The 27,260-nt window shown below is 40.3% G+C and overlaps 1 protein-coding gene across 1 annotated transcript in view; it reads left to right on the top strand.

Annotated features, from left to right (window-relative positions):
• adamts3 (ADAM metallopeptidase with thrombospondin type 1 motif, 3) overlaps positions 1–27,260 on the top strand; it is a 138,514-nt gene that overhangs the window by 104,438 nt on the left and 6,816 nt on the right. Inside the window, exons 15-21 of the mRNA XM_040155627.1 lie at positions 530–663; positions 1,782–1,905; positions 7,556–7,636; positions 14,777–14,940; positions 18,437–18,593; positions 19,828–19,960; positions 26,962–27,169. Coding sequence (XP_040011561.1) covers positions 530–663; positions 1,782–1,905; positions 7,556–7,636; positions 14,777–14,940; positions 18,437–18,593; positions 19,828–19,960; positions 26,962–27,169 — 1,001 coding nt within the window. The remainder of the gene's footprint in view (positions 1–529; positions 664–1,781; positions 1,906–7,555; positions 7,637–14,776; positions 14,941–18,436; positions 18,594–19,827; positions 19,961–26,961; positions 27,170–27,260) is intronic.

Here is a 27,260-nt window from a genome sequence, read left to right as displayed (position 1 = left end):
CTAAATGAGGCCCAGTAAATCAAAAAAAAAAAAAAGAATCATTACACATGTAAAAGCTAAATGCTGAGTCTTAAGTATAGTCAGACTTTTGTGACTTCAATTTTGAAAAGCTTCGCTGCATGACATGTGTGGGGCTGTATTTTCTTGCTTTGAAATTCTAAAGTTCCCGGGCCACAATATCATTTTCCTACTTGGAGAATCGTTTCCGAGTTCTCATCTCCATTAGGCGAATCCGTCCTTACCATGCATCATTGTTTTTGTTACTTTTGAAGTTTTTCGGAGTAGTTTTTTAGAACTGGGGGGATCACAGTTAATCAACAATTAATAATTAATAACACCCTACAATGTCTACTGTACCCAACAGCATAGCTCACCGTGTTAAGGCTACGTGAAGATGCTAGAAGCATTCATATGTTTTTGTGCTGTTAAAACAACTGTTTAAAAACCTATGAAATATATTTGATAATGTTCCTCTTATTCCATATTCTTGTCTAAATCTTTTATAATAATCTAACAATCTGTCATGTAGCCAACAAGAGGTGCCACATGTACTGCCAGTCAAAGGAAACTGGAGACGTGGCGTACATGAAGCAGCTGGTGCATGATGGGACACGATGCTCCTACAAGGATGCCTACAGTATCTGCGTGCGTGGCGACTGTGTGGTGAGGATTCGTTTAAACTACGCAATTCTTGACATATTAAAAGCTGCATTAGGTAATCATGCCGTGTTAGTGGCCCCGTGTTGTTTGAATTTTGAAAGCTCTGAAAGATTTAATCAAATTACGCGGTGTGATGTTGGTAAACCGCACGATCAGCGTTAGGTTCGGCTTTGAACAGGCTGCTGTTCGATCCAGAGTGCTCACTCACTGCCGTCGTAGGAGCAGGATTCTTATAAAGCAGAAGCTTTGGAAAAATGCTTTGATTCAGTACTGCCAGTGTGAGCAGAAATTCATTAAAGTAGAGTGTCAGTGTATAGCAACATACTTTAAGTAGGTAAATGTCATCCCTGCTGCAGCCCTGTTTTCATCTCAGTTTAGCTGAGATGAAACCTGCAAGTGTTATAGCAGTTACAGCAGTTTATATCAAATACCACATCTACAAGTATTTGGCTACTATTAAGAGTAAAACAGTGTGGAATTTAAAGGAAAATTATTTTGGTGGACTTACCCAGATATCTTAAATACCAAAAACAAAACAAAACAAAACAAAAAAATGTGGAAATGTGTCTTGGATCTGACAGCAGAGTGACACAAATTGGGTGCTCCTAATGCACCGTTAGGCAATTACTGTGCACAGAAAAGGGAATGAATTCCCAAAAAACGTCATGGCACACTGCTTTGTGCAGGTACAAAAGTTAAAAAAAAAAAAAAAAAGCCTTTGTTGTGGGGACCACAAGATTAAAAACAAGACCAATTTTTGGGGAATTCATTCTCCCTTTTTGTGGACACGTGAAAACTATTTTTGGTGACGATTAGAGGCATTTTGTGGGGGGAGTAGCAAAAGTTTTTTAAATGGCAGAAATCAGCAAATACAGTAGGTAGATTTGTTTGGAGCCAATTAATCCATTAAATGTTGTCTTCGCCTCATCATACGGGAGTTATGAGCCAAAACACAACAGACTGAACCAGAAACATGATCTCTTTGATAGAAGTCACAAAGAGACTCATTGGATGTGTCTGAATTTCTGAGCGAAGAAATGACTCCTGGTCAGCTCATCTGTCTATTTGTTTGTTTGTTTGTTTGTTTGTTTGTTTGTTTTTTCCTTTGATTGGGACTCCAGAAAGTTGGCTGCGACAGAGAAATTGGCTCTCACAAAGTTGAGGACAAATGTGGGGTTTGCGGCGGGGACAACTCCCACTGCCGCACCGTCAAAGGAACCTTCACCAGAACACCGAAGAAACCTGGTAAGAACACATTGAAACCAGAACTAACACAATGTCTGCAGACAGAATTGTTTTCAAACAAAGTTTCACCAGGTCATTATGTTTTTACATGAATGATGACATGATTTTTTCCTGCATGTTTTTTCAACTCCTGTATATTACGCCTGTCACAAATAATGAATGTTTATAATCCATGATAATACACAAATGACTGAATGACATTTATATACAGCACCAAGTAAACCAAGCAAGTTTATCATTATTTATTAAGGCCAATCTAAGAAGATAACAGAAAAGGTGAAGGCAAAGGTATGAGGCAATGCAGCCTGGCGTTACTTTACATGTACATATTTACATATTTCCCCATAACTGATTACCCACCTATTTACAGATAAAACACTGGTGTTGTACTGTCATTTTTATTGCCAGAGGTACTTTGCAACCTCTTGTCTGTGGCATTCAGCCCCAAAAAAATCTTTAAAAAAAACTGCCCACAAATGTATAATTTTGTTTTTTAAGAAAAAAAACGAAATTCTTTCCTTAAACAAGCTGGGCACTGTAGTTTTTAGCAAACGTTAATCGAACAGAAGAAACTGTTTTGTTTTGTTTTTTTTGTTGGGAACTACTTTCAGCTGCGGATTAATCCACATTTGGTGTGCTAGTGACTTTTTACAGAAGCAGGACAGTGTACATACAATTAACCCAAAATAAACTACAGTGCCCATGTTCATCATTCATTTGGGATGGTGGTCAAACTGTTGAGAAACTCTAGAGACTGCTATGACCTGCAAATTGAATGTCATGTGACAGATGGAGTCATTAGGCCACTTTTTGTTTGTGGCCTTGCCAGCTTGACTACTTGCACTACACAAAGTTATTCGCTACAGAAACACTTTACACAGCTGTGTTATCACAGCATTTTCCGGAATGTCTAGGTGGAAAAATATCAGATAATGAGGCGGGCACAGGGCAATGCTAAAGAAGTAAAAAGTCAGTAATTTTCAACGATCAGTTCCACATCAAATGTTTTTGTTTTTCGTTTGTTTGTTTTGCATAGAAACACATTCACCAACATCATTAAACCCACAGCCAGCGTGGTCTGTAAGATAGCACTCTAATAACAGTAGCATGCACAGCTAGTGGTAAGCTAGCAGTGAACATGCACCAGATTAGGGGCAGACTGGCTGGTGCCTTCAGTCACATTACCCTCGCCCTGCAGGTCTTAATCATTTCCTGGTGAGTGGCCAACAAGTGCCCCAAACAAAATTCCGCTGTATAAACTCTTCTCTTCAACGACACGTCTTACTCATCCATTCCTTACTTTAATTTCAAGGGAACTGGCGCCACATTTCCTCTGCATGCGACATTCATTCTACATAGAATCTGAGCAATAAATCTAGTGAATATCTTGGGTTGAATATCTTGCATAAAGTACAGGCTTTTGATCTGAAAGGTCCCAGTTTCAGGAAATGAAATGTGGAGTGCAGTTGTTCTCTGCCCCCATAGCTTTAATGAGAGCATGCAATCTTTTAAGCACCGATTCAAAAAGCAAAGTGGCTTGTGCTTAAATACAGATCCCGATTAACAGAATAGATTCAACCCATGATCACCACACTATACTTGAGTATTCATATTTAGCCTTTTACTGGCTCTTATTTGATTTCTTTGAACATCAGAAGGTCAATCCAGCTAGCAAAGTCTGGTTCCTGAAAATAGAGATTAGCTTTTACTCACAGTTATTAAGGCAGAAGTTGACCCCCAAAAAAAAAACACTCCCCCTTCTGTAGAAAACTCATTTTGACTCGGTGAAAAACTGCACTTAATGTGAAAAGGATAATTGTGGTGTGGCCCGGCGTAGCAACGTAGCATTTCCCAATTCCACATCTCAGATTCGTGAGCTGAGCCGCACGCTGAAGTGCAGATGGACTCAAATAAGGAACCTAAGCACCCGTATTTTTCCTGAAATTAGAAATAGTAAGGGAGCTGGCAGTTGACTCTGCAGTTCGTTCATACAGCTGAGAGCAAAAACAATAGTTACCCCATGAGCGCATTCAGCCTGACCGCTGCAAAAAAAAAAGTTTTTTCTTAGTCAAAAACTGAGAAAAGATGACGATTACATGACCGTCATTCCTCTGCCTTTGCGGGATGCAGGAGGCGGATGCAACAAACACCTGTGTATGATTTAGTTAAACTTTATAAACAGCGAATGGCAGTAATTAAGTGTGTGAGCTCCTCTGTTGCAAAAGTAATGCCTGAGCACTGTTCACTTAAATGAAGGAGGAAGCCTGAATGTGATTTCTTGCTTCGGTACCGTTTTCTCCCTGTAGCTGTGTTCTCATTCAACACTTCATACTAATTCTAAGCAGGTTCTGAGTTGAACTTGAGGTTCATTCTTTACCATGGAAATAGGACTTTGCCAAAAAAAAAAAAAAAAGATCTGTACTAATAGATTCCAGAGATTTCGTCCGTGTCTTGTGTGGATGGAGGTGCCGTCATTATACTCTGGAACTTTGGTCATTTTGTGGTCACAGTTGCAAAGCAACAAAAGTAGGTATACTCAAACAAGACCAAGAGTCTAGAGCCACGGTAGCGGCACGGTGAGGCTGTACTTAGGCACAGTGGAGCTTTGACCTAAATGTTCACGTCAGCATGCTAACATATTCATAATGACAATGCTAAAATGCCGATGTTTGGCCATTTTTGCAGTGATCACAATCACAGTTTAGTGACCTAACATTACTAAAATTTCCTAATTTGCAAGTTTGCTAATGAGCTAAGGCAGATGGCCATGTAATTAGGTTGACGGACATTTGGGCGTAAGCCAAAGTACCGGACAAATCAAATTTTGACCTGATGAAAAGTGAAGGGATCAGCAAAATTATTACAGTTCATCCTGAGCGGCACATTAATTTGTGTACTCAGTGCGTTCGATTTTACACTCGAGGCTACAAAGTTTTACGAACTCATTTCATACCTGTCAACCTAACTTGATGTGTGACGGCAAATTTTGTAGAAGCTGTACTGTAATTGTGCAGCGGTGGCCATGAATAACATGATGATTGGGAATACTTGAAATGAAAAAAAGGGAGCCCTATTGCGATGGCATACGGATTTGCATGGAATCATAGAGGTGTTTGTGACATTGCAACCCCTTCCTGCAGATCTCTGTGTCGCTTCTATTTGCTCACGTGCAGAATTTGCATTGGCAGCTAATAAACGAGTTTACAGGGGAGGGGGAGTGACACGGGGCCGTCACTCCAAACAGCTGGGTTCATTTGGATTACGACCCTTACTAATTAGCAGAGAAATAATTAAGCCCCACTTTTATTTATTCATCAATATACTTACTTCATTTTATTTTATCAAATTTATAAGTTCATTAACAATTTATGCTAACCCTTAATCCAAACTTCTTTCATTCAAGCCACTTCCCTCAGGTTATCTCCTCTCTACAGGCAGGCATTGTGCACACACACACACACACACACACACACACACACACACGCACACACACACACACGCACGCACACACACACACACACACACACACACACACTTGCACACTAAATTAGAGCAACCACAGCCTGGTCTACTGATGTTTTGCTTGCCAACACAAAACTCACCCACAGTGCAGTGTTAAGGTGAATGAGTAAGTGGTTCATTTCTTTTTTTGAAAAATGTGTCTTCATGTTAACCACCAGCATGAAAAGCAGAAACTTCATGAATGACAATACATTTACTTTAACGGTTTGATGAAGACTTTTAAAATCCATTCCCGGTACCAGCCTCATCTGTCATGAATAATGTTTTATCAAATTTCTATTTAAAGGCGGTGATGTCATAAAGTCAATAGAGAGCTTCAAAGAAAAATGAGTACTGGCTCTCTGAGAGCCTCAACGTGATGGCTTCATCAAACCGTCGCAGGATCTACTTTGTTGAAACTGTGATCAATCCTCCCTTTTTTTTTTTTTTCCTAACATCTCACTCTCATTTAACCACTCACCTTTTTTAACAGGGAAACAGTTAAGCAAGAGAGCCCAAAAAGAATCCTCTTTGTTGGAAAACACAATATGCAAGTATCCAGCGTTACTGAATCCCTCACAGACTGTTTTCTAGCATTTTCTGCCCAGCTTGTAGTGCAGATGGATGCCTAACATCGTAGAGACCTAGAGACCTGAGTGACATAAGCCGCTGTGTCTTCTGTTCCTTGTTACTAATTAAGTGTCTATTTAGGTCTGACTCGGCTGTAGTGACTGTCACAGGCTCATTAAACTCTGTATAAGAAATTATTTTTGACATTTGAGGTAATTCATTGTAAAAATGTTTCTTGAGCAGCTGCTTCAACAGCCTAACAAACTAACTTTAAAGTCTTTGTGCAGATTTAAGAGTCACTTTAAATGAACCGGCAGACTTTTGGAGGCAATCTAGGATGTGCTTGGCCACCTATTAGCTGGTTGATTGAACCTAAACTGGCACACTGTGACCCAAGCGTCCACACTGAAAGGGTCTTTTTAGACATCTAGCTTGTGAGCAGTATTTTCTATTAGTCTACAAAGAAACTCAAATTGGGATTTTTATCGAGCACCTGTTGGCGCCTGCCATCGGAGGATGTCGCCTCAGAAAAGAGAGTGCATCTTTTGCCATTTTCCAATGGTTAGATTGCAGTTTGTTTCTTTTAGTATACCGCAGAGTGAACAGCACCCACCAATCTGCCACCTGTTGTAACCTTGTGCGACAGTGTGCCAGTTGACTTCATAATCACCATAGCGGCAGCGCTGCATCTGCGCCAGGAGGCCCAGCGTGTCCGACCTGCCTGTCAAATCCGAGGGCGAGGATTTACACCGCTGCTGTTTACTTCTGGTCATTGGAACGCAGCACCCTGCCAGCAAAAATAGTTTGCCTCCTCGTCCAATGTTAGCTACTCTGGTCCCTGCTATGCTAATTAAATGTGCCTCCGCTGTAGGTGACGTTTTTTGCAGAGAGACGGGGGAAATGGAGAGCAGAAGAAAAGCTGTGAGACTAACTGATTCATTTCATTTTTGAAGGGAAGACCAGAGGAGCCTTCTCTTTGCCCAAAGGAGCTCGAAATGTATTTTTAAATGAAACGGAAGACTCTAGAAATGTACTTGGTGAGTCACAATAGGTTTGTAAGTGGTGGACATCCCTGACAGAAGGCGACTTTGCTTCCCTATAGTGGAAAAAACCTGTGACTCATGCTTTGTTGAAACATGGCTGAAGGCTCTTTTCATTTACATCCTGTGTGCACATAATCAGTACGAACAGAAAGGAAGAAAGTTGCAGTTCATTTAAGAGATTTCCTTTCGTGATCATAAATTGTGTAGTGGCAGTGCAAGGATATTATTTAGGATAGTATTTCCAAGAGTCCTTTGATGACGCAGCAGATGGATATGAGTAAACCTTTATGGCCTGTTTCAATAAAACCTTTACCCGCAGGCTTCTACAGCGAGAGAGAAAGCCCATGTAGCGTTTTTCTTTTTTTCTCAAACTTCTTCATACATCTTTTTAGAGCAAAGGGAACAAAACTTCTGAAACATGTGTGATGTCCACCTCTGCAAACAAACCGATTATTTCTGTATCTGCTTAACTTACTTGTCTCTCTCTTATCTTTCCTAACCCCCCTTCTGCTTCTGCTGCTACAAACTTGGCAAAGGTTACCTTAAGATGTTTCTCATTCCTCCTGGAGCTAGACATGTGATCATCCAAGAACATGAGGCCTCCCCTCAAATTCTTGGTAAGTGTGACTTCTTAACAGGAACACGTGTGTGAAATCAGAGGAACCCTAAAAATAGCTCATCGCCATCTTCCTCATGTCTCCCTGGAAGACCAATGGGAACAGATATTGTAAAATCATAGATTACAGACTCTACATAATTTATTCCTTGTCACTTCCCGGGCTGAGAAAATTAGCCCTCATTTTGCTCATTCATTATTCATCAATCTATAAAAGAGTGATTTCTAGATTACCGGGCTCTCGCTCTACCCAAAGAATGGACCGCATCTATTTATTTTGTTATGTCACATCGATGTGAATTCAATGTCATAGTCCAGCACATTTAGACAGAATGAGCATTACGCATGACCAGAGTAATAGAAACATGAAAGAAATCAGTATGAAATGCAGTATCCTCCTAATACCACCTCTGCAGGATTTGTGCCTGGAACATTTTGGGCAGTGGCACGGAGCCAGAGTCAGAGGAGAGGGGTACAGTGTGACAAATACGCACAGTAGTGACAAACAGCTGTCCTGAGGATGAGGAGGTCTTAGTGGTCGGATTGGTCGGCGTGATGTTAACTTTGCCGCGGGAACCCGGTCTCATTTAATCGATAAATATCTTGTCTATGAAATATCACTAAATAGTGTAGAAAGACCATCAGAATTTCTCAGAGCCTGGGGTGATGTCTTCACATTGCTTGTTTGATCTGAGCAACAGTCCAAAACCCCAAGAGATTCAGTTCACTATAATATTATGACAAGGAAAAGCAGCAAATCTTGCATTCGAGAGGGTAAAACCATCAAATGTCTGGCACTTGACAAATGAGTTAAACAATTAATTGATGCAAACTTTCGGTCAATCGACTAATCAATGAATCTTTGCAGCTCTAAACCAGGGTCAGATCAGATAACACCTTTATTAATATAACAGTGATTTGCAACGGTTTTAGACGGCGCCAAGCAAAATGACGTAGTTAAAGTTCAAGCTCAGAGTGGGTAAAAAATTTCCATAGGTCCAAATTTGGGTGTTAGTACTCAAATAGCCCTTTGACAATACAAGTAGTCAGTTGATCCCATGCTAATATAAAATATTGATTAATTCAAGTTTTAATGAACAAATACAATTTATCAGACCTTTACAGGATTAGTTATGTTTAATCTGCCTGTTAAGAGAGTACATCAGCGTTCATCTAAAAAAATCTAAAAACTCACGAACTGAAGGGTCAGAAAAAACTCAAAAAAAAAAAAAAAAAGTTAATTAATTATTCCCTCTAAACAAATAGTAGGATAATAAGACCTCTATAAAGAGTTTTGTCAGACAGATGACAGATGAAGTCATGAAAGAGGTGGCTAATCGCCCTCTTTCGTGTCCTGTGAGTGGGGAAAGCGCGATTTATTCAGCATCCATGGGGGGGGGTTGGTCAGCATCAATCTCCTGAGCCAGAGGCGGCGTGTTTTTCAAAGAGCTCCGAAAGATTAGCATTTACGCTTAAGTTATTTATCTGACTCTCCTGTCCTGGGCCAAAAGTAAGACGAGAGGAGAAAAGAAGTTGAGAAGCTGCAAAGCCCACTTCAACCTTGGATACATTCTCTCAGGATTGTTGGTCCTGAATTAGTGGTTTCTGATTTTGCAATAAACCGACTAAAACATGAAAACCGCATCAGATTTACCATTTGAAAGTGTGGAAATGCTCTTTAAACAGCGGCTCATCAGTTTCGCACAAGAGTACCTAAGAGCAGGTTTCATGTTTTCCAGTCAACAATGATCAGATTTTAACAGCTGTAGCTCGGTGGCTAATTAAGACTAAGTCCCTGAGTTGGTTGAAAACTCCATCTCCGGCCGACGTTTTAATGTTTCCAGCTGACTCATTTTAAAATGAGATTCCCTGTAAAAGGGGTCATAACTACGCCAAAAAGCACTCTTACGAGAGCCCTATAAACACTTGTGTTTGTCTTAAGAGGAGCTTGTCACATACTGTATGTCTTTCGAAAGTCAACATATTTTTCTACTCTCTGAGTATATTCAAGTCTGTTTTAAAATTGATTGGGGAAACTGAAAGCATCAGTTAAAAATAGAAACAATCACTTTCTATTTTGCATGCATGGGAGTGATAATAAGGCCCTATGTCTGCCCCGAGCCATCGAGATTGTCTTTTTATGTCCTGCTCTGACATTATTATCCGACATAAAAAACTGGTGGAGCAGCCGCTGTGCTCTTCCACTCTGTCATGACATTTGCTAACCCACCGCAAAGGTATGGTTACAGTCGCCTTCCATTTGTCATATATGCATGAATCAAATTCAGCTTCAGTGACGTGCATTTCAAAGCCTTATCACGTGGTGTTGACCCCCGCTGATTAGGATGAATATGATGCCCTCAGAGGCTCTGATTAATTGGTCATCGCCTCTAATTCGCCTCCCCCTCACTCTGTGGGTTTCTTCATAAGCTTTGATAGACAAGAGCAGGTTTTCCAGCTCAATCTCCAGTCAGTCAAGGAGACTCAATTACAGACGTTCAAACGAGTAATTCTAGGGTTCATTGGCCCGTACTGCAGAGTACACTGAGTTTTATTTCATGTGATGAGAAGGGTGATTAAAAAAGAAAGAAAATGGAAAGACACTTATTCATGATATCTTTATTCAAGTTGTTTTATTGATGCATGTAACGATGTAACAACAAACTGCAAATGGGACTAAAACCGGGAATTTTGGGCATTATCGTCCTTTTATGCATGCAATCTCGAACTGTGTACCTTCCCTAGAAAGAAGGTGCGCGAGGGCCATTTCAGCAATTTAGAAGAAATATTCATTTGCATTTGTAACCTAATTGCACAGGCGTCCTTATACTTAAGAGGCTGTCGTTGACAGCAATTTCAGAACATGCCTCAATAACTTTTGATTTCTGTATAAACTAGTTTTGATAGGCTTTCAAATTCATGCAAGCAAATTATGATGAAAATAATAACCTTACCCTTACATTGACTTTCTAGTATTGACAAATGCTTTTCGGTCCTTCCTAAACTGCTTCTTTGGAAAGCTTAACCTTTCAGAAACAGCCTCATCAACCTCTAAGGGCAGCTGAGTCGTGGCAAACTGCTTGAAGCAAGTGCTATAGAGGTTTCAACAAGCTTAACTGCTGCGCCCCAATAATGCACCAGTAGTCACCTCCTCATCGTATATGCGCCATGCGCCATGCGTAATGCACCAGTAGTCACCTCCTCATTGTATATGCGCCATGCGCCATGCGTCATGCACCTCAGCCGGAGCAGGTCCGGGAGCTCGACCTTGTAGAAGCTTAAAGGATAAAAATATTCAATGTCAAAAAATATTATGGAAATACCAAAAACAACAACGTGTTAGTCCATACAGGTCGTTCTGACTTCCCTCCTCTGTCTGTGGCTCTCAGCCTCAAGCCCAAAGGTTCCCAACAAAGACATAAATCTTATTTTTTTAAAAGAGCTTTTGTTTTTGTTTTGTTTTTTTTAATCAAATAGTAGTAAATCACGCATTTGTCAGGGACTATTTTCAGACATGGATTAATACACATTTGTATTAATCCGTTATGTTGTCTGTTCTCTACCAAGTATTTACAGCAGCAAGACAGTACCACTACAGTGGCCTTTGTCAAGGTAATTAAGGAAGATGTCAGTCAGTCCTAGAATTTCACCGTCCTCATCCTTTAGATGACGCACGGGTTCGGTCAAAGTAAACACATCAAACTTCCATTAGTTCAGGTGCATCACTGGGGGGGATTTCATCTTATGGAATCAGTCCATTAATCCTTGGCCATCTACATTAAAATGTAATAACCATTGACACAGTGGTTAGTAGTGATAAGCCTTTATCAGCTGATGTGTATCTTCTATAAAGGGAGCAATTTGTTCTGCTACAGTGGTTGTCAAACATCTTTAAAATTAAGCCGTACCAGGTAACAAACCTGCATCACCCGCAAACCTGTACCGTCTATGCATAATTTGAACAGATGAATTACAGATATATGTTCCCTTTTTAAGTTATTATTTCAGTGATTTATTATTAGAGAAAACCTTCAAAGTGGAAAAAAGCAAATAATCGGCGTATAATTAGAAAAAATATGCACAAATTCTACAGTAGAAATTAAATTTCCAATTCTGTATCACCTCCAAATTAAATAAAAAATATGTAATTTTTCCATTCCCTACAGAACAAACCATAGAAGCCTTTACTGATCTGACCTCCCAATCAGCAGGACAACGTCATTTGTCTGTGCCTTACAAAAACCACTGTTGCAAATCACTGTTGAAAAATAAATCTGCCTTTTCTTGTGACAGCGCTATGGTTAAGGTTTGTTTTGGTTTCAGCACAAATATGACACAGTTAGGTTTAGGAAAAGATCATTTAGGTTAAAATACGTACTTTGTTAAGGTTAGGGAGAGATTGAAGATAAACATGTTATTATGAGGCATTTGCTCAAATGACTGATGCTGTTGTTCCTCTTGGGAGTACATGCTCTCTCGTAATGTCTCCATTAGCAAGACATTAGTAATTATATAGCATTTCTAAAGGGTATAACCATGCCCGTAATGGCCTGTGATGGAGCATTCTCCTGCCGGCCCAGTGAGTGGTCAGTGATTGTTAACGCATGCTGATGCTTTCCACACGGACATGGGCTGACACAAAACCGTGAAGAGAAAACGTTCAGAGGTGTTACACTCAGCGCGAGTTTCTCCTCGTGGCGAACCAAAGTTATTAGTTTCTCCCGGGCGTCCGGTTCCGCGTAGTTAGAAAATGGCTGGCCCTCGCGAAGGGGCGCGTCTGCCGGTGTGAGATAACTGTGGCTGCGCGGACCCTCGTGACCCTCGCGGATTCGTCGAGCATAAATCAAGCCTCAGCGGCCACTGTGGAAGGAAAAGTGGCTCTGTGCTTCAGGAGGGAACTGGTGCCGGATGGAATAGGCTCCATCATCACAAAGCATCAGTCACTGAAACTGCCTTTATTTTGACCACACCCTGCAGTTCTGAAAAAAAAAAGAAAAAAACTACCTCTCCATCGCAGAAGAGGTGAAACAGAGGTGACAAAAATACCCACCATAATACGAGTAAAATCGTTTACGTAAACATTTGCTCTAAGGTGCACATTTGGCTTTTGTGCCTTCAAGACCATTTGAACATCTTGCGCTGTGCAAAAAAGCTGTCAGCTTTAGCATCAGAATTTAACCCCGCTGTAGTTTTAGAAACAGCATCCATCCCTCCTGTCACTGTCATTACCTGTCAAATGACACGTGCCGATGGATCCCTGTGAAAAAGATTTTTTCTAACTTGCTCTTATTTCGAGGACTAATGTTTACTTAGTTCCCTGCTGTTAGTTCTGCATTTCTGTTAACGGGTCAGTACCTCATGTATATACTGTAGCAGCATTGGCCCAGTACATTATCACAAGTTATCACTTATTCATGACCTCACACTTAGACACGGCTGTGAATGTAAAGCTCACGTTAGAGCACAGGTGTTGAGGCAATATGGGAGGCGTTTTGAGATATTGCTTCACTAGATCAACCCGCCTGTTCAGATAGTTTTCTCCGGTGCTCCAAGCTAACACTTCAGCGTTTGCTATAGTCACTAATAATAAGCGATATAAGGCGTCACTAGTCGTGACACGAGACTTGTGATGACTTACTGTCCCTCATATCTGGGACCCTGATGCAGCTGTCAAACTAAATAGTCCGTGGGCAAAAAAATAATTAAACTGCAGTGCAATAAAAAAACAAATCCGTAACAGTTTTAGAACTTAGTTGCAGCAGTAGGGGTGATTAGAATATTTTCTTTCAGCTTCTCTTTAGTTGACAATTTAATAGTTTAATGGTCGAACCAGTGGCAGCAATCCCACATGAACCAAATGTTGGGAAATAATGGTATACGCTGATACAATGGTACGATTCATACAAAATATAGTGGAAGAATAAAGCACAGTTGTAGCCGTTGGGGGCTGCTTTCTCTGTTTTCTCTAGGAAGTGAAGGTGATGAGTGATGGGACATCGTGTACTATTAAAAGATTATCACATAGGTGACTGAGCACTTAGTTCACCGTCTCAACTAGTTCGAAACGTAAACCTGGACGTGGGTACCAGGACTGCAGGACTGAAGACAGCAAGGTCATGTCCATGATGATCATTGGGGATTTAACTGGTTTGTGAAGACTAATTAAGGGAAAGTCACATAGTCACAACTCTGGCATAGTCACCATAGTGACATTTATGCTAACTAGGACAAAATGAAGGCAATCATTTGAGATCAATCCAAGAAAGACCTGACACCGAAAAACATGCCCAAATATGAAGAAACCAGATAAACAGACAAATATCAAAATGGCAGCATCTTACATTCAATTTAGAGAAAGAATCCACAAAACACAAATAATTCATAAGTAAAAAGACAGAAAGTGAAATTAATTCTAAACCAGTTCAATTTCACCTGCACACTATTTACAATATAAGGTAATTATCAGCGGGTGATTTCAACAAACCCCCAAACAAACTAAATATGAGCAACAACCTTGACAATAAACCAAGAAATCTTAGAATAAAATTCCACAATGTTTTATCGCACCGCCGGAATTTTATTTCAGCAATCATGGCATTTCTCTAATGCAAGGAACTGCCTGCAAAACACTCAGCGCACGTAAAATAACCGCACAAAACACTGACAGGTTGAAGATTAGAATGTATTGTGTGTATTGTGTACTATAAGTGATCAAAGGCACGTAATGATTCATGCTAGCTTTACTTTCCCAGCTGTCACTCAGCGGAAGGCAGGAGCAAGTGTAAGACTTGAGCACCGGAGGAAATGGTCTGTAGCAGAGCCATGCGGGACATTTGAGCATCTTTTAGTTGTTACTCATCTTGCCCATTTGGATGCATTTACAGTAAATGTACCAGATGCATTTAAAGGAGCTGACAAAAATGTATTTTATTAGAATTTCGGCAGCTCGTTTTGTATTAATCAGAGAGTGGATCAGTATCGTAATGTTCAGGCGTTCTAAAGGAGAGATTTCTATGAATCACCCTTTTGAGAGAACAATTGGAGCCTTTTTTCTCAGTGAATAATTCAGAACTTTCTGTAACTGGTAGTGTAAAGAAATTTCAACCTCTGTCAGCGGCTCATAACAAATGACTTATTACAGCAATCAAGAACCAGGCAACGGGGCATTACATTCTCAACGGAAAAGGAGAGGAGGTGAAGTCCAGGAGCTTCATTGACTTGGGCGTGGAGTGGCACTACATCATCGAGGAGGAACTGGAGACTCTGCACACCGACGGACCTCTGCATGACCCAGTGGTGGTTCTGGTAACAACACCTCCTTATCTATCAAAGCTTATGTTCAAATTCGTCTACAAGGTTATTTGCTTGACAATGAGCACTGTATAAAATATCTGAGTTGTTTCTTAGTATAGAAACAGCAACAGATGGTAAAAAACTGAAATATGAAATGATGTAAGTACTAAAAGTAAAACAAGCGCATGTCAGAGCATTGACATTAAAATTTTATGGGGGGAGTTTTACTTTGCATGCTTGAGGCAGTCAAGGAAGGAGACTGAAAAACTGACGGGCAAGGACAGCAAAGTGAGATTTGGGAACAGCGTGAAGATATGAGCGGCAGCCTGAAAATGCAAAGTTTCAAAATCTTTCAGTCAAATCCAAAACTGATGGGCAGCCAGTTACACATAGAAGTGCAGAACCTAGATCTATAACACGCTAGAAAACCATTAAAAACATCAATAACAATTTCCCAGAGCTTAAGGTGACACTGTTACATGCCTGTTGTTGCAACCAACAGTCTAAGCTCAAAGATAACAAATTGAGCAACAATATAAAACAGAAAAAAAATGGTGAATTCTCTTGAAAAAAAAAATATGATTCATTGACTATTAAAATACTAAATGACGAATCGTTTACGCTCCATCAAAAGTAGTTTACTAACCACATCACTCATTCCAACACGGTTTTCTATATTAAAACGATCATAGACCATTGTGTCGAGGCCCAAAGTCAAGGAGGATTCAAATCGAATTCATACCTTATAACCGATCAGTAAGTCACCTGTGAGCCTGACCGCAGCATTCTCAGTAGAGCGAGGAGAGAGAAAATGCAAGGTTGACATTTCATTAAGGAGAAGACTGTAAAAGACGAAACCGCAGATGCATCTGAAACGTAGATCAAATCGAGAGATCCAAACAAGGCTGAACAGTGGCTTGTTTAAAAGCGAAAGGGGGAAAGTGGAGGTAGAGCGGCTGTCAGGGGCTAAAGTGTTAGTATCAGCCACTGGAAAACTCCAAACAAGTCGCAGTACGCGTTCGGTTGCATCGAGAGAAGTGGATGCCGTCGCTCTCGCTGCAGTGACGTTCGCTCACGCTGGAAGAGTTTTTCACGCTTGAGCAATCCTTGCCAACGTGACTTGCTCATTAGAGACTTTCTGGCACGCCACCTGACTGACTGGCTGCACACTTTACTGACACAAAAACTCGACGTCGAATAGACTCTCTTCCTCCTTTTAAAGCAATAGTTGGACATTTTGATGAATATGCTGATTTTCTTTTCGTCAAGAGTTATTCGAGAAGACGGGTACCGCACTCTGGGCTAGGTACAGAGCTAGAGCCGGGAGGTAATCTTAGCATGAAGACGGGCAGCAGAGGGGAAGCAGAAACACACTCCGGCTCTGTGCTTAAGTGGTGTCAATCTTCTCATCTAACTCTTGGTAAAAAAAACCCAAAACAAACGAATAAGCCCATTTTCCCAAAATGTCAAACTATTTATTCTAATATAACTGTTATATACAATTATACTAAAACTGTTTATTTTGTATTATATCTATTTGCCTTATATTTAAAATTGGGCCAGGTCCCGCAGCTCAAAAGTGCAATAGTGTGTTCCAGGGTCAACAGAGAGATTTAATTTAATGTACGAGCAGGAGAGTTACACAGGAAATCCAAATCAAGTCCTGCGGACTCTGGAGAAATACAGTATGTTGGCTAATATCCACTTTTAGCATTAATTTAATAAGGAACTTTTCATATCTCGCTGGGGAGGCTGCTGTGCGGGGGACTCTCAGATTATGAGCCTGCTTAGTTATTACTTGCAAGAAATAAGGTTTTAAGTAAGTTTCTCGCTTCTTTGGCCACGTTCTAATCAGCACACATCAGTCTTTTGAGAAAGGTCAGGGTTTCGGTGTGTCTGTGTGTGAGTGTGTGAGAAAGTAGAAACAACCTAAGCTGATTGCCGGGCCCCTAAACTTTCTCTGGATAACTACAGGACCACCATCTCAATCTTTGCAGGTGGAAAAGTTGAATTAGGGGCATCATGACTCATCAGGACTAGTCCAAGGCTCCAGTACGAGGGAAAAATCAGTGTTGTTAGACTTGTTGAGGGATTTAGCAAAACAAAACAAAACAATCACATTAGTGATATTAGACATGCACATCCTTTTAGACATGCACCTCATTGGGAACTTGACATGTTAAAAAAAAAAGTTTTTACTTTCAGTAACAGTAAGGAAATAATTTGATGAAAAGAGCCTTAATAGGATTATTTGTGTCTTTTTGTCTTGTTTCTGTTTAGTGGTCTCTCATTTCTGTCTTTCATATATGAGACATTGTGTCTTAAATACATTTTCACTTTTATTGAGGGTTCGTTGAGCAAGCAAGCTTTCACTCAGATACACACAAACACACACAATTTCACCTTTTTATTATACTCATTACCCATTATTGTTCTTTCCTGCAGCGACACCAGCTCTGATTTCTTACATGTGACACCAGTAAATTGCCATTCATGTGCGAGTTGAAGTTCGCCTATTCTGACATGGAAATAATAACATGGACAGATATTTTGTTTCACACATACTGAGGAGAACAGCGGATCTGACAGAAGTTAATTTACAGTTTCCCCTAGAACAGAACTTTTCTGAAAAGCAATCTTATGATAGGAGACGCAGGAAAGAAGTTACTTAGGTTTTTCCCGTAGTTTCAAAAACAGAATCTTAAATATGAGTTTTGGGCTACTTTGGTGAATCACTCAGATAATTATTCATATTCATAGGATAAATGCAAATTGTTATGGTACAAAGCAGATCTGTTTCGAAAGGTTGTTTTCCAAAAATTGGATCAAATGTTATATTCATGAGGCATGCATTCATAATTTTGTACCTAAGGCTTTTTATTCATAAACGATCTAACTCAACGTTGGTATTTAATGAGTCTCCCCAGCTGTTAAATGTAATGTTCCATTGAACTCAATCAGTTAATTTCATCTTTCATTTCACTGACGGATCAACGGCGATGAGCCATCGAATGATGTTATAAAAACATACCTTTTGTGTTCGCGGAGGGTTTTTTAAGAAAATGTCGTGGCGAGTGTACGCAAGGAATGAACCCGCAAGCTGCATATAATAGATCAAATGAAATCAAAATATCACCATCACCAATGTCTTTAGGTTGTCACAAGAGAATGCAGTGACTGACCAATGTTATGCGAATAGCTCAGAAACAGCAGACCGGACCGGGAAGAATACGTTTCCGTCGTCGGTGTCATGTCAGTCATGTCAGTCTGACGACTGTGTTGTCTTCAACCAGTTATACTTCTGTTTTCATTCTATGTAATAGCTGCCACTAAACCTTGAGTTGTGTCTATGGAAAATGCTTTGGTATTTTTTCTGCTGTCTCCTGAAATCAGACAATGCATTTATTTGTACCTAATTGCGCTGTGAGCACTTGAGAATTGTGGAGGATGCTGTAATGGCGCTGTGCTTTGTTTTATCTTTTTTTCTTTTTGTACCCATGATTTTCAGATTATACCCAAGGATAATGAAACACGGTCTACTTTAATGTACAAATACATCATCCATGAAGATTCAGTGCCTGTCAACAACAACAACGTCATCCAGGAGGACACGTATGAGTGGGCTCTGAAGAGCTGGTCTCCGTGTTCCAAACCTTGTGCCGGAGGTAATGGATAAATTACCATCAAATTTAAAAATAATATCGAGGAATAATTCCCTTCCACGTCCTCACATATAGTTATCTGAATTTTGCATTCCTACGTCCTACTCCTATTGTACATAGACAGGCTTCAGTCGTTTTAATGCGGGATGGTTGTAGTATGATTGTATGTTTTTATCCACTTTTAGTTCCCACCTCCTCACGCTGAGGCTGATTCTTTTAAATTATAAAGGCATTTAACAATTATTAGTCTCAGCTTATGTCTTTGAAACCTGGTTTATTAAAGACCTGTACCAGCACTTCTTTAGATTTAAAAAAAAAAAGCACAATATGTGTTTTATTATGTTAATCCTAATATAATTCTAATCTATGATAGGATGCTAACATAATAAGCCCCAGTGGTGTAGCGGTGTCTTGATGGATAGACACTTGCTGCAGACTTAGCAAGCTACTCGTGTTTTAGCTATAATCATGTGTTATCCCTCTATGAAGCTATGGGAGTACAGAGCAATGCCAAGGGAAGCATATCCTTACGACGGTGCCTTTTCGTTGGCATTTTTGACCAAGATCTGACCGGTGTGAAAATAAATCATAATAAAAATTACAGTGAGCTGCATTAGTAGGAGCATGTTGTTTTAGATACCAGTGAGAGGAAGAAATACTGTCCAGAAAGGTCAGTTTCAGTCATGACTTTGAAGACTTATCTGACGCCAAGTGGTATAGTGATTTATAATACTACGAGTTATTCTTGTTTATTGTGAAAATTGGCAGGTAAATAGCATTTCTTTGGCCACTGCAGCTTCTTTCAGGATGATGTTCCATTGTGTGATTGCAACACGATTGCAACACGATGGACACTGATACATACAGTATCTGTGCCCCCCCCCCGCCCAGAGATCGACAGACCTCATGCTGTATCCCCACATATACACACCAATACACCTGTGAACTCTAAACTCTCTAAACACAAGTCATTTAAGTCTAAAATTGGCATCATTCTGATTTAAGAACAAGAAGAATTAGTGGATGCTTTCTGTACGTCACAGGTTTTGATAATCAGTGCTAAAGACACGTTTTGGCCAGCACCAAAGACAGCACTGAAAGTTTGATTCCAAGTCCTAGTGAAAGTGACTAGGTACATTTTTTTTAACTTAAATTTTGCTTTAAATGTAAAGTGTTGCTGCCTTTTTTACGAATTATAAAATACTGCGTGATGAAAAAACCCTCCCTGCTTCCACAGGGTTTCAGTACACCAAGTACGGGTGTCGAAAGAAAGGAGACACCAAGATGGTCCACCGGGGCTACTGCGACGCCAGCAAGAAGCCGAAACCCATCCGCAGAATGTGTAACCTTCAGGACTGCACACAGCCTCAGTGAGTACAGACCACCCAACGTCCCAAGTGTTGATTAGATTCACACTGCGATTTAGCTGCAGTCTACTAAGAGAAAATGGTAGATTGGCCTCTCTCAGCATGACCTGAATTTAAATGAGCCACTCTCTAACTGTAGTGTCTGTGGTAGAGTGGGAATGGAGTGAAAATTAGCATTTAACAACTAAAAATCTCTTCTGTTGTATAAAGATGTGAACTATAAATGTGAGCTCTAACGTGGAGGCTGACTTTTCTCGTCTTTTTTTTGTTTTTTTTTGTTTTTTTTGTCCAAGCACTTTCTGTCTTGGCTCATAACTCTTGAAGCGTAGGAGCAAAATAATTTCTTGTCCTGAATTTATTCGCTCTTTACAAATCCATCAGTATAGGTGACACCTAAATAGATTGGGGCAGTGTGGATAAAGTCCTCTATCATTGCAAATGTCATTATATAGCAATATCGAGATGTATCGTAATACAGTACATTTCCTGGAAAATCAGTTGAGAAAGTTTGAAAGAATAGAATAACCAGAAAAAAATGTATGTTTTGGCTAATCCAGCAAATTAAATACCTGACAAATCAAAGTATTACATCATATTCTGTGGTTTTGAATTTATTCTCGGGAGACTCAGAGTATTTGTTGTTTGTTGCTTGAATTTGGAATAAATTAAAAATAATATATCAGCACAAACTCTTTTTTTTTTGGGAGCACTGCACAGAATTCACAACCAGTTCGTTTCAAGCCCAGAACTGACAATTGATGATAGAGCAACCGCTGTTGCTGTAACTGTAACCAATGTTCACTTTCACTTTAACTTTGAACACCCAGCTGGCAAAAACCGTAAAAAGCTTGACATCTTTACCACAGATTACGGCAGCCGTTCCCTTCTACTGTACTGCATCTGAGCAGCAGCTTTTAGTGTTTGTTTTACTGCTTCATTTAGTTCCAAGATGGGCTCAAACCTTCAGAGGCCCAGCCAAAGTGGATAAATCTCTACAAGGCTTACACAGGGAGGATTTTACGCTGTGAAGCTGTGCCAAGTACCTGAGCAGATGTACTTTTTATCAATACACCCTTTCAGTTTGACTTGTTAGGACAGCAATGACTTGTGTCACAGGAGATTGATCATAGCATTCGGTTTTTCTAGATTCAACCAAATCATTAAAAAATGTGAGTGAAAAACAGCGAGCGTGCACCTCAGCTGCGTGTAGCTGCAACACTCATAACAGTAGAAATGATATGAAAGTAAAGGAAAATTCGGCGGAGATTAATGACGGTGATGGAGTTTGAATGCGGGGTCATGAAAGAAAAGGCCTGCAGGTGAAATAAATAGTTTGAAAGAGGAGAAGGACGCATGTATGCTGATTAGTGGTGGAGGCTGTAAAACACCAAGATTAGAGTTAATTTTAGCGGCAGATGACCTTAAAAAACTGTATTCAAAACCATCCGTCCAAATCTCAAAGCTGCACGAGGCAGCTCTTTAAACTTACTGGCCAACTTCAGTACTCGGAGATGACGCAACACACTGAAGACCTCACACAGTAAGCTAATGTTTACCTGCCGGCTGTTCTGTTCAGCTTTGAACCAAAGAAACGAGAGAGGCAAGAGATCTAAAGCTACTGACATCTGAAACTAGATGAAACACTCACTCTCTGCTGTTTAGGAAGCTGTGTGGATGTCTTTCTAAAGTTCTGATTGCCTTCTCTTTGGGGTGGAGATTTGACTGTAGCTCACAGCAGACCTCCATTTGATCCTCTCTTGCCTTGTAGCAATGCTAACAGCGTGGCTCTAGGTTATAGTTCAGGATTGCCGTGAAATGTTGTACAGACATTCATGGTCCCTAGCACCTGAATCCAACAGACTTTGGTGATCCCCTCACTTTTCCGTCGAGCACCACCAGCAATTCAGACTTTTCACTTATCCAGTTAAATATCTCGAGATCTGCTTGAGGGATTAGCACAAACGTTTGTACGGACATTCACTGACATTTCTCAGTCCTTGCTGTTCTCTGTACTTCTGTGAAACGTCATCAGTCATGGCCCAAGCACTGTTCCAATTCAAAGTCCGCATCTAACCAAGCACAGATCAAATGATTCTTGCTCCGGCCGTTTTATCAAGGACACTTTGGGAGCTGACTGTGTGGACATGGGGTAGCTGGGGTAGCATGCTGTACCAACCAGCGGTGAGGGCAGAGATTTTGAGCCAGGCTCAAAGCTGTAATAAATTTTGTCCTAGGACTGATATTATGTTGCTTCATTCATTTTTGTTATGTTCTCACGTGAGAGAGAAACCATTTAGATTTTGAATATGTGATCAGTTCATCCAAATAACGTCTATTTGAACATTTGCTTTGACTCGCCTGCCAGGTGAGACCGGCCGCTCGTCTCAGCAGCTCGCAGTCCAGCTCCCAAGTTAACCGGCTGGTCAATGTCTGCCGTCGTCCCAGGAGAACAGTATCATCTTGGCAAGCCCTTTGGTAATTTACCATGGGCTCTGTTGTCCGTATTGTTTTAGCATACGTTATAATTCCTCTTGGAAGATAAGATTTGGTCTCGGAGTTGAAAAATAATATTTGTTGCTGACAATGTGTCTGAAGACAAAGTTGGAAACATGATAAATAGTTTTTATTGGACAGTATTTCAACAGCGCTGCCTCTGAAGACTTTGGGGTTCTTGTATGTACAGATATCACCACATTTAAATAAAAATAAATATACATTCAAGTGAATGGGAAAATTGTCTCAGACTTTTGGACCCCACAGTATATAAACGAATATGAACAGAGGTAGGTCTGTATAAAATTTCTGTGTTGTTTTTTTTTTTTTTTTTAACATACATTAGAGATGTATCTTTTACTACACTCATTGTCAATTTTTTTTTTTTTCCCCCCTGAAAAGTCAGTCTGTTTAGTTGAGATTATTTTGTCACAGTAAGTCAGGCGCAGTTGTGTTGAAGCGTAATTACCAGAGCCGAGCTGGGTTGCTGTTGTCAGCAGGAACACTCCTGACACAAATGCAAATACTCCAACTGTCCTCGGGAGTTTGGACTCCAGAGTTGAACTTGCCAGGTTTGAACTTGCCGTGCTCCATATTGAGAAACGCCTATGGTTTGCATACAATGACTGGCTTTTCCTGTGGTGCCACCGTTTTATTGGTTTTGAGTGAAATGTCTTGACAACTATGGGATGGATTTTCAAGGAAATTTGTTACAGACATTCATTTCCACCTCAGGATAATATGCAAGAACTTCGGTGATCCCTAACTATTTTCTGTTATTGAAATAAAATGAGCGTTATAGATGATTATGCAGCCCTGAATGTTATGTGCTCTCTGAGTGCGTTCTAATGTTTTGTCTTTTTCTACTTTTTCTTTGACTCTGTATAGTTTGGTGTCTGAGTTGGTCAGTGTGAGACCTTTGAAAAGAAAAACTAATTCCCTCAAAGCTGAGCTGATTTTTTTTTTTTTTTTTTTTTATCATTGCTAGATGCCCTACCGGGTTTCATGACTTCACTTCTCTCTCCTTCAATTAATTCAGGAAGAAGACTGAGATTTCAGCCAAACTTAAGAACAGTTGGCAGAGGAGATAAGAAATGTCGAGGAAATTTGGGACAGTATGCCTGAAAAAGATAAGAGTAGAGTATTCACCATGAAAGTAGAGCAATAGAATGAAAACGTTTCTAAAGGTGAAAATATTCACATTTAGTTTGAGCCGAATTAGGGTGTTGGTCACAAATTGTGCAAGAAACTTATACAATATACTTATATATGTTATGGGCATATGAGTTTAATAAATGTATAAATGCCTTATATAGCAGTTCAGTTATGGAAATGGAGAATTAAATATGAAAATGTGCATAAAATTATTAAAAGTTCATAAATCTCTAAGTCTAGCCAAAACATTAATGGAGTGTCCCTTGCCTCTTTTTTATCTTGGACTTTCACTGATTCTTTTTCAGTGGTGGAAAGTAACCAAGTACATTTACACAAGTACTGTACTTAAATATAGTTTTGAGATACTTTAATTTGCTTGAGTATTTCAATTGTATCATGCTTTTTACTTCTCTTCCACTACACTTCAGAGGGAATTCATGTGCTTTTTACTCATTTATTTAAGAACTGTAGCTACTACTCTAGCTGATGAATTTGCAGTGCAACACATTGTTAAATATTAAACTGGTGCTTCCCAAACCTTTTGTCTTAAATATGTCCACCAAAGACTGATTCCACCTCCACACTTTTAAGATTGTTTCATTAAGACAGTTTGGAGCCTAAAGAGATAAAATTATTCAATAATTCACAAAAAACTAAAGATTAGAGACAAGTAAAAAAATAAAAATAAAAAAAAAAACAGATTTGTGTGGAAGAATTTTGTTTTGTTTCCTTTCCTACCCCATTAATCATCTCATGACCCCTCAGCTTTACATTGTGACCCTCTAGAGGGGGCCGATGAGGGAAACCTCTTGACTAAAGTAGCTATAATAAAGTAGTTTAAACCAGCTCCCCCTCAACAGTTACAGCACAGGTTTGTGTGCACAACCTGATGACCCATGTTATCCCAGCAGCTTTCTCCACAAAGATGCAAACCAGAGGGTATTGCATGTTGCTGAAGAATGGAGTGGTGCTTCTCCTTGGTCACGGTGTAGTCAGTTCGGTGCAGGTGTCCAACACCGGCTTAGGCAAAACACCCCCAGACTTGAATATTCCCTCCATTTTGTTTCACTGTCAGTTTGATACGCTGTGGTATCATTCTCTTGCCTGTTCGTCTCCTTACATACACCCGTCTGTAACTGCCATAAATCTCAAACTTGGATTCATCAGTAAATTGGACTTTTTTTCCAGTCATCCACTGTGAAATGCTGGTATTTCTTAGGCCCAACCAAGAGTTTGGCCTTGTTTCCCCTCCTGGGAAGTGGGTTAGAAACTGCTACTTGTCCTGTTAGACCACTGCAAGAAAACTTTTTCTCCAGTACTTTTGCTGATTGGAGTCCTGCATTCTTTTTCTTTCAGCAAATTCTGTATCTGTGCTGAAATTGCTCTCATATCTCTCAGGGAACTAAGCTTGGTGTATTGATCTGCTGATAGTGTAGTCACTTTTGGTCTGCCTGATCATGCTTTGGATACAACTGATCCAGCTTCTGCAAAGCGTTTTAGAGTTCCACGCACTGCCTCCTTAGAAACCTTTAGTCTAGCCATGCTTTGACACTGAGAAAGCACCTCCTTGCTTAGAGGAACAATTTGACCTCTGACACTTTCGCGCAGTTCTGAGGCCATTTTGCCCACTATCACAATGCTTCTTAGTAAGCAATGATCTGCTGGTGAACACTGGCTGCAGGTTGAGTTACTTGAACAAGCCTGTAATGATTGGATCAAATCCACCTGAGTGTCATCTGAACGCACGTTTCATTGGATGGGATACAACTCAAGGAAATTTGACCTTTTCTACAGAGTTAAGTAGGTCAATGCTCTAAATTTAATGAATGAATGAATTAAATATATACTCTTCATTTTACCTGACATAACTTCTTGTATTTTTAAATGTTTCTAAATCCTCAGATATTCAGATTATTTCCAGGTTACCGTGAAAATATTAGAGATTTTCAATGTGCTCTCAGAGTTTTGGGCCCTAGTGTAGTTCAGAGAGGCACACGCCTGTGTATATGAGGTCCCACAATTGCCACTGCATGTCAGGACAAAAACCAAGCCATGCATTCCAGCACTCTCTGTAGACCTCTGCGATAAAACTGCATAGACCAGGGCAAGGGGTATAAAACCTTTTCTAAAGCTTTTCTAAAGTGTTCCCAGCAGCACAGTGGCCTCAATAATTAGGGAAATGGAAAAAGTTCACAATCCAACAGGACCTAGAGTTGGTCCTCCAGCCAAACTGAGTAACCGGGCAAGAAGGGATTTGGTCAGAGGGGTGACCAAGAACGCAACGGTCACTCAAACAGAGCTTCAGAATTCCTCCTGATAAATGGGTGAACCTGCCGCAAGGGCGACCATCTCAGCAGCACTCCATCAATCAGGCCTTTATGGTAGAGTAGCTAGATGGAAGCCTCTCTGAGCAAAAGGCATATGACAGCCGTTTGCCAAACGGCATTTAAAGGACTCTGAGAGCATGAGGAAAAACTCTCTCTGGTCTGAGCTCTGGTCTGGTCCAAACACCAGTCACTGCTCATCACCTGGCTAATACCATCCCTGTGAAGAAGCATGGGGGTGACAGCATCATGCTGTGGGGGCTGTTCTCAGCAGCAGGGACAGAAAGAATGCAGCCAAATACAGAGAGGTCCTTGAAGAAAACCTGTCAGCAAGACAATGACCTGAAGCATACAGCCAAGAAAAAGCTGGAGTGGCTTCGGGACAAGTCTCTGACTGAGTGGCCCAGCAAAAGCTCAGACTTAAACCCCATAAAGCATCTGTGGAGAGACCTGAAGATGGCAGTTCACAGACACTTAAAATCCAATTTGATGGAGCTTGAGAGGATCTACCAAGAAAAATGGGATAAACTGCCTAAATCCAGGTGTGCAGGCTTGTCGAGACTTAAAGCTCTCATCGCTGCCAAAGCGGTTTCAACAAAGTAGTGAAATGAGGGTCTGAATACTTTTGTAAATGAGAGATTTCAGTTTTTGATTTTCAATAAATTTGCAAAAATTCCTAAAAACACGTTTTCATTTTGTTTCATGGGTTATTGAGGTTAAATATAATGGCAAAAATGGCAATTTTATACGTTTAAAATGTCTGCAAAAAGTGAAGAAGTCTGAATACTTTCTGAATCCACCGTATTTTACTTAATGCAGAATGAGTTCTTAAACATTTGATACTTTAAGTTCGTTTTACTGTGTTCGTTTTACTTGATGAATGTAGGACTTTTTCTTGTAATGGGGTTTTTATACGATATATGATCTGAATATGATCTGAATATTATAATATTTGTCTTATATGTGTGCCTTTTTGTGATCAACTATACCTCCTGTATATCCTCGGTAATCTCCTCATGCATATTTGTCCAGATGGATCTCAGAGGAGTGGGAGTATTGTACCAAAACCTGCAGCAGCCTGGGCTTTCAGATCCGGACCGTTCGCTGCGTGCAGCTGCTCCACGACGGTACCAACCGCTCTGTCCACAGCAAATACTGCAGCGGCGAGAAGCCAGAGAGCCGGAGGCCCTGTAACAGAGTCCCATGTCCCGCTCAGTGGAGGACCGGAGCCTGGTCAGAGGTTCAGTATCCACACGATCTATTTGAAATTTTCAAGCATCTCTTTGATCAAAGGGCTATACATTTTGTGCAGCTGATCACATTGCTAGATG

The sequence above is a fragment of the Xiphias gladius genome, chromosome 19 (assembly GCF_016859285.1).
Source record: "Xiphias gladius isolate SHS-SW01 ecotype Sanya breed wild chromosome 19, ASM1685928v1, whole genome shotgun sequence".
Classification (NCBI taxonomy): Eukaryota; Metazoa; Chordata; class Actinopteri; order Istiophoriformes; family Xiphiidae; genus Xiphias; species Xiphias gladius.
This window is presented reverse-complemented; position numbering and strand designations above follow the sequence as displayed.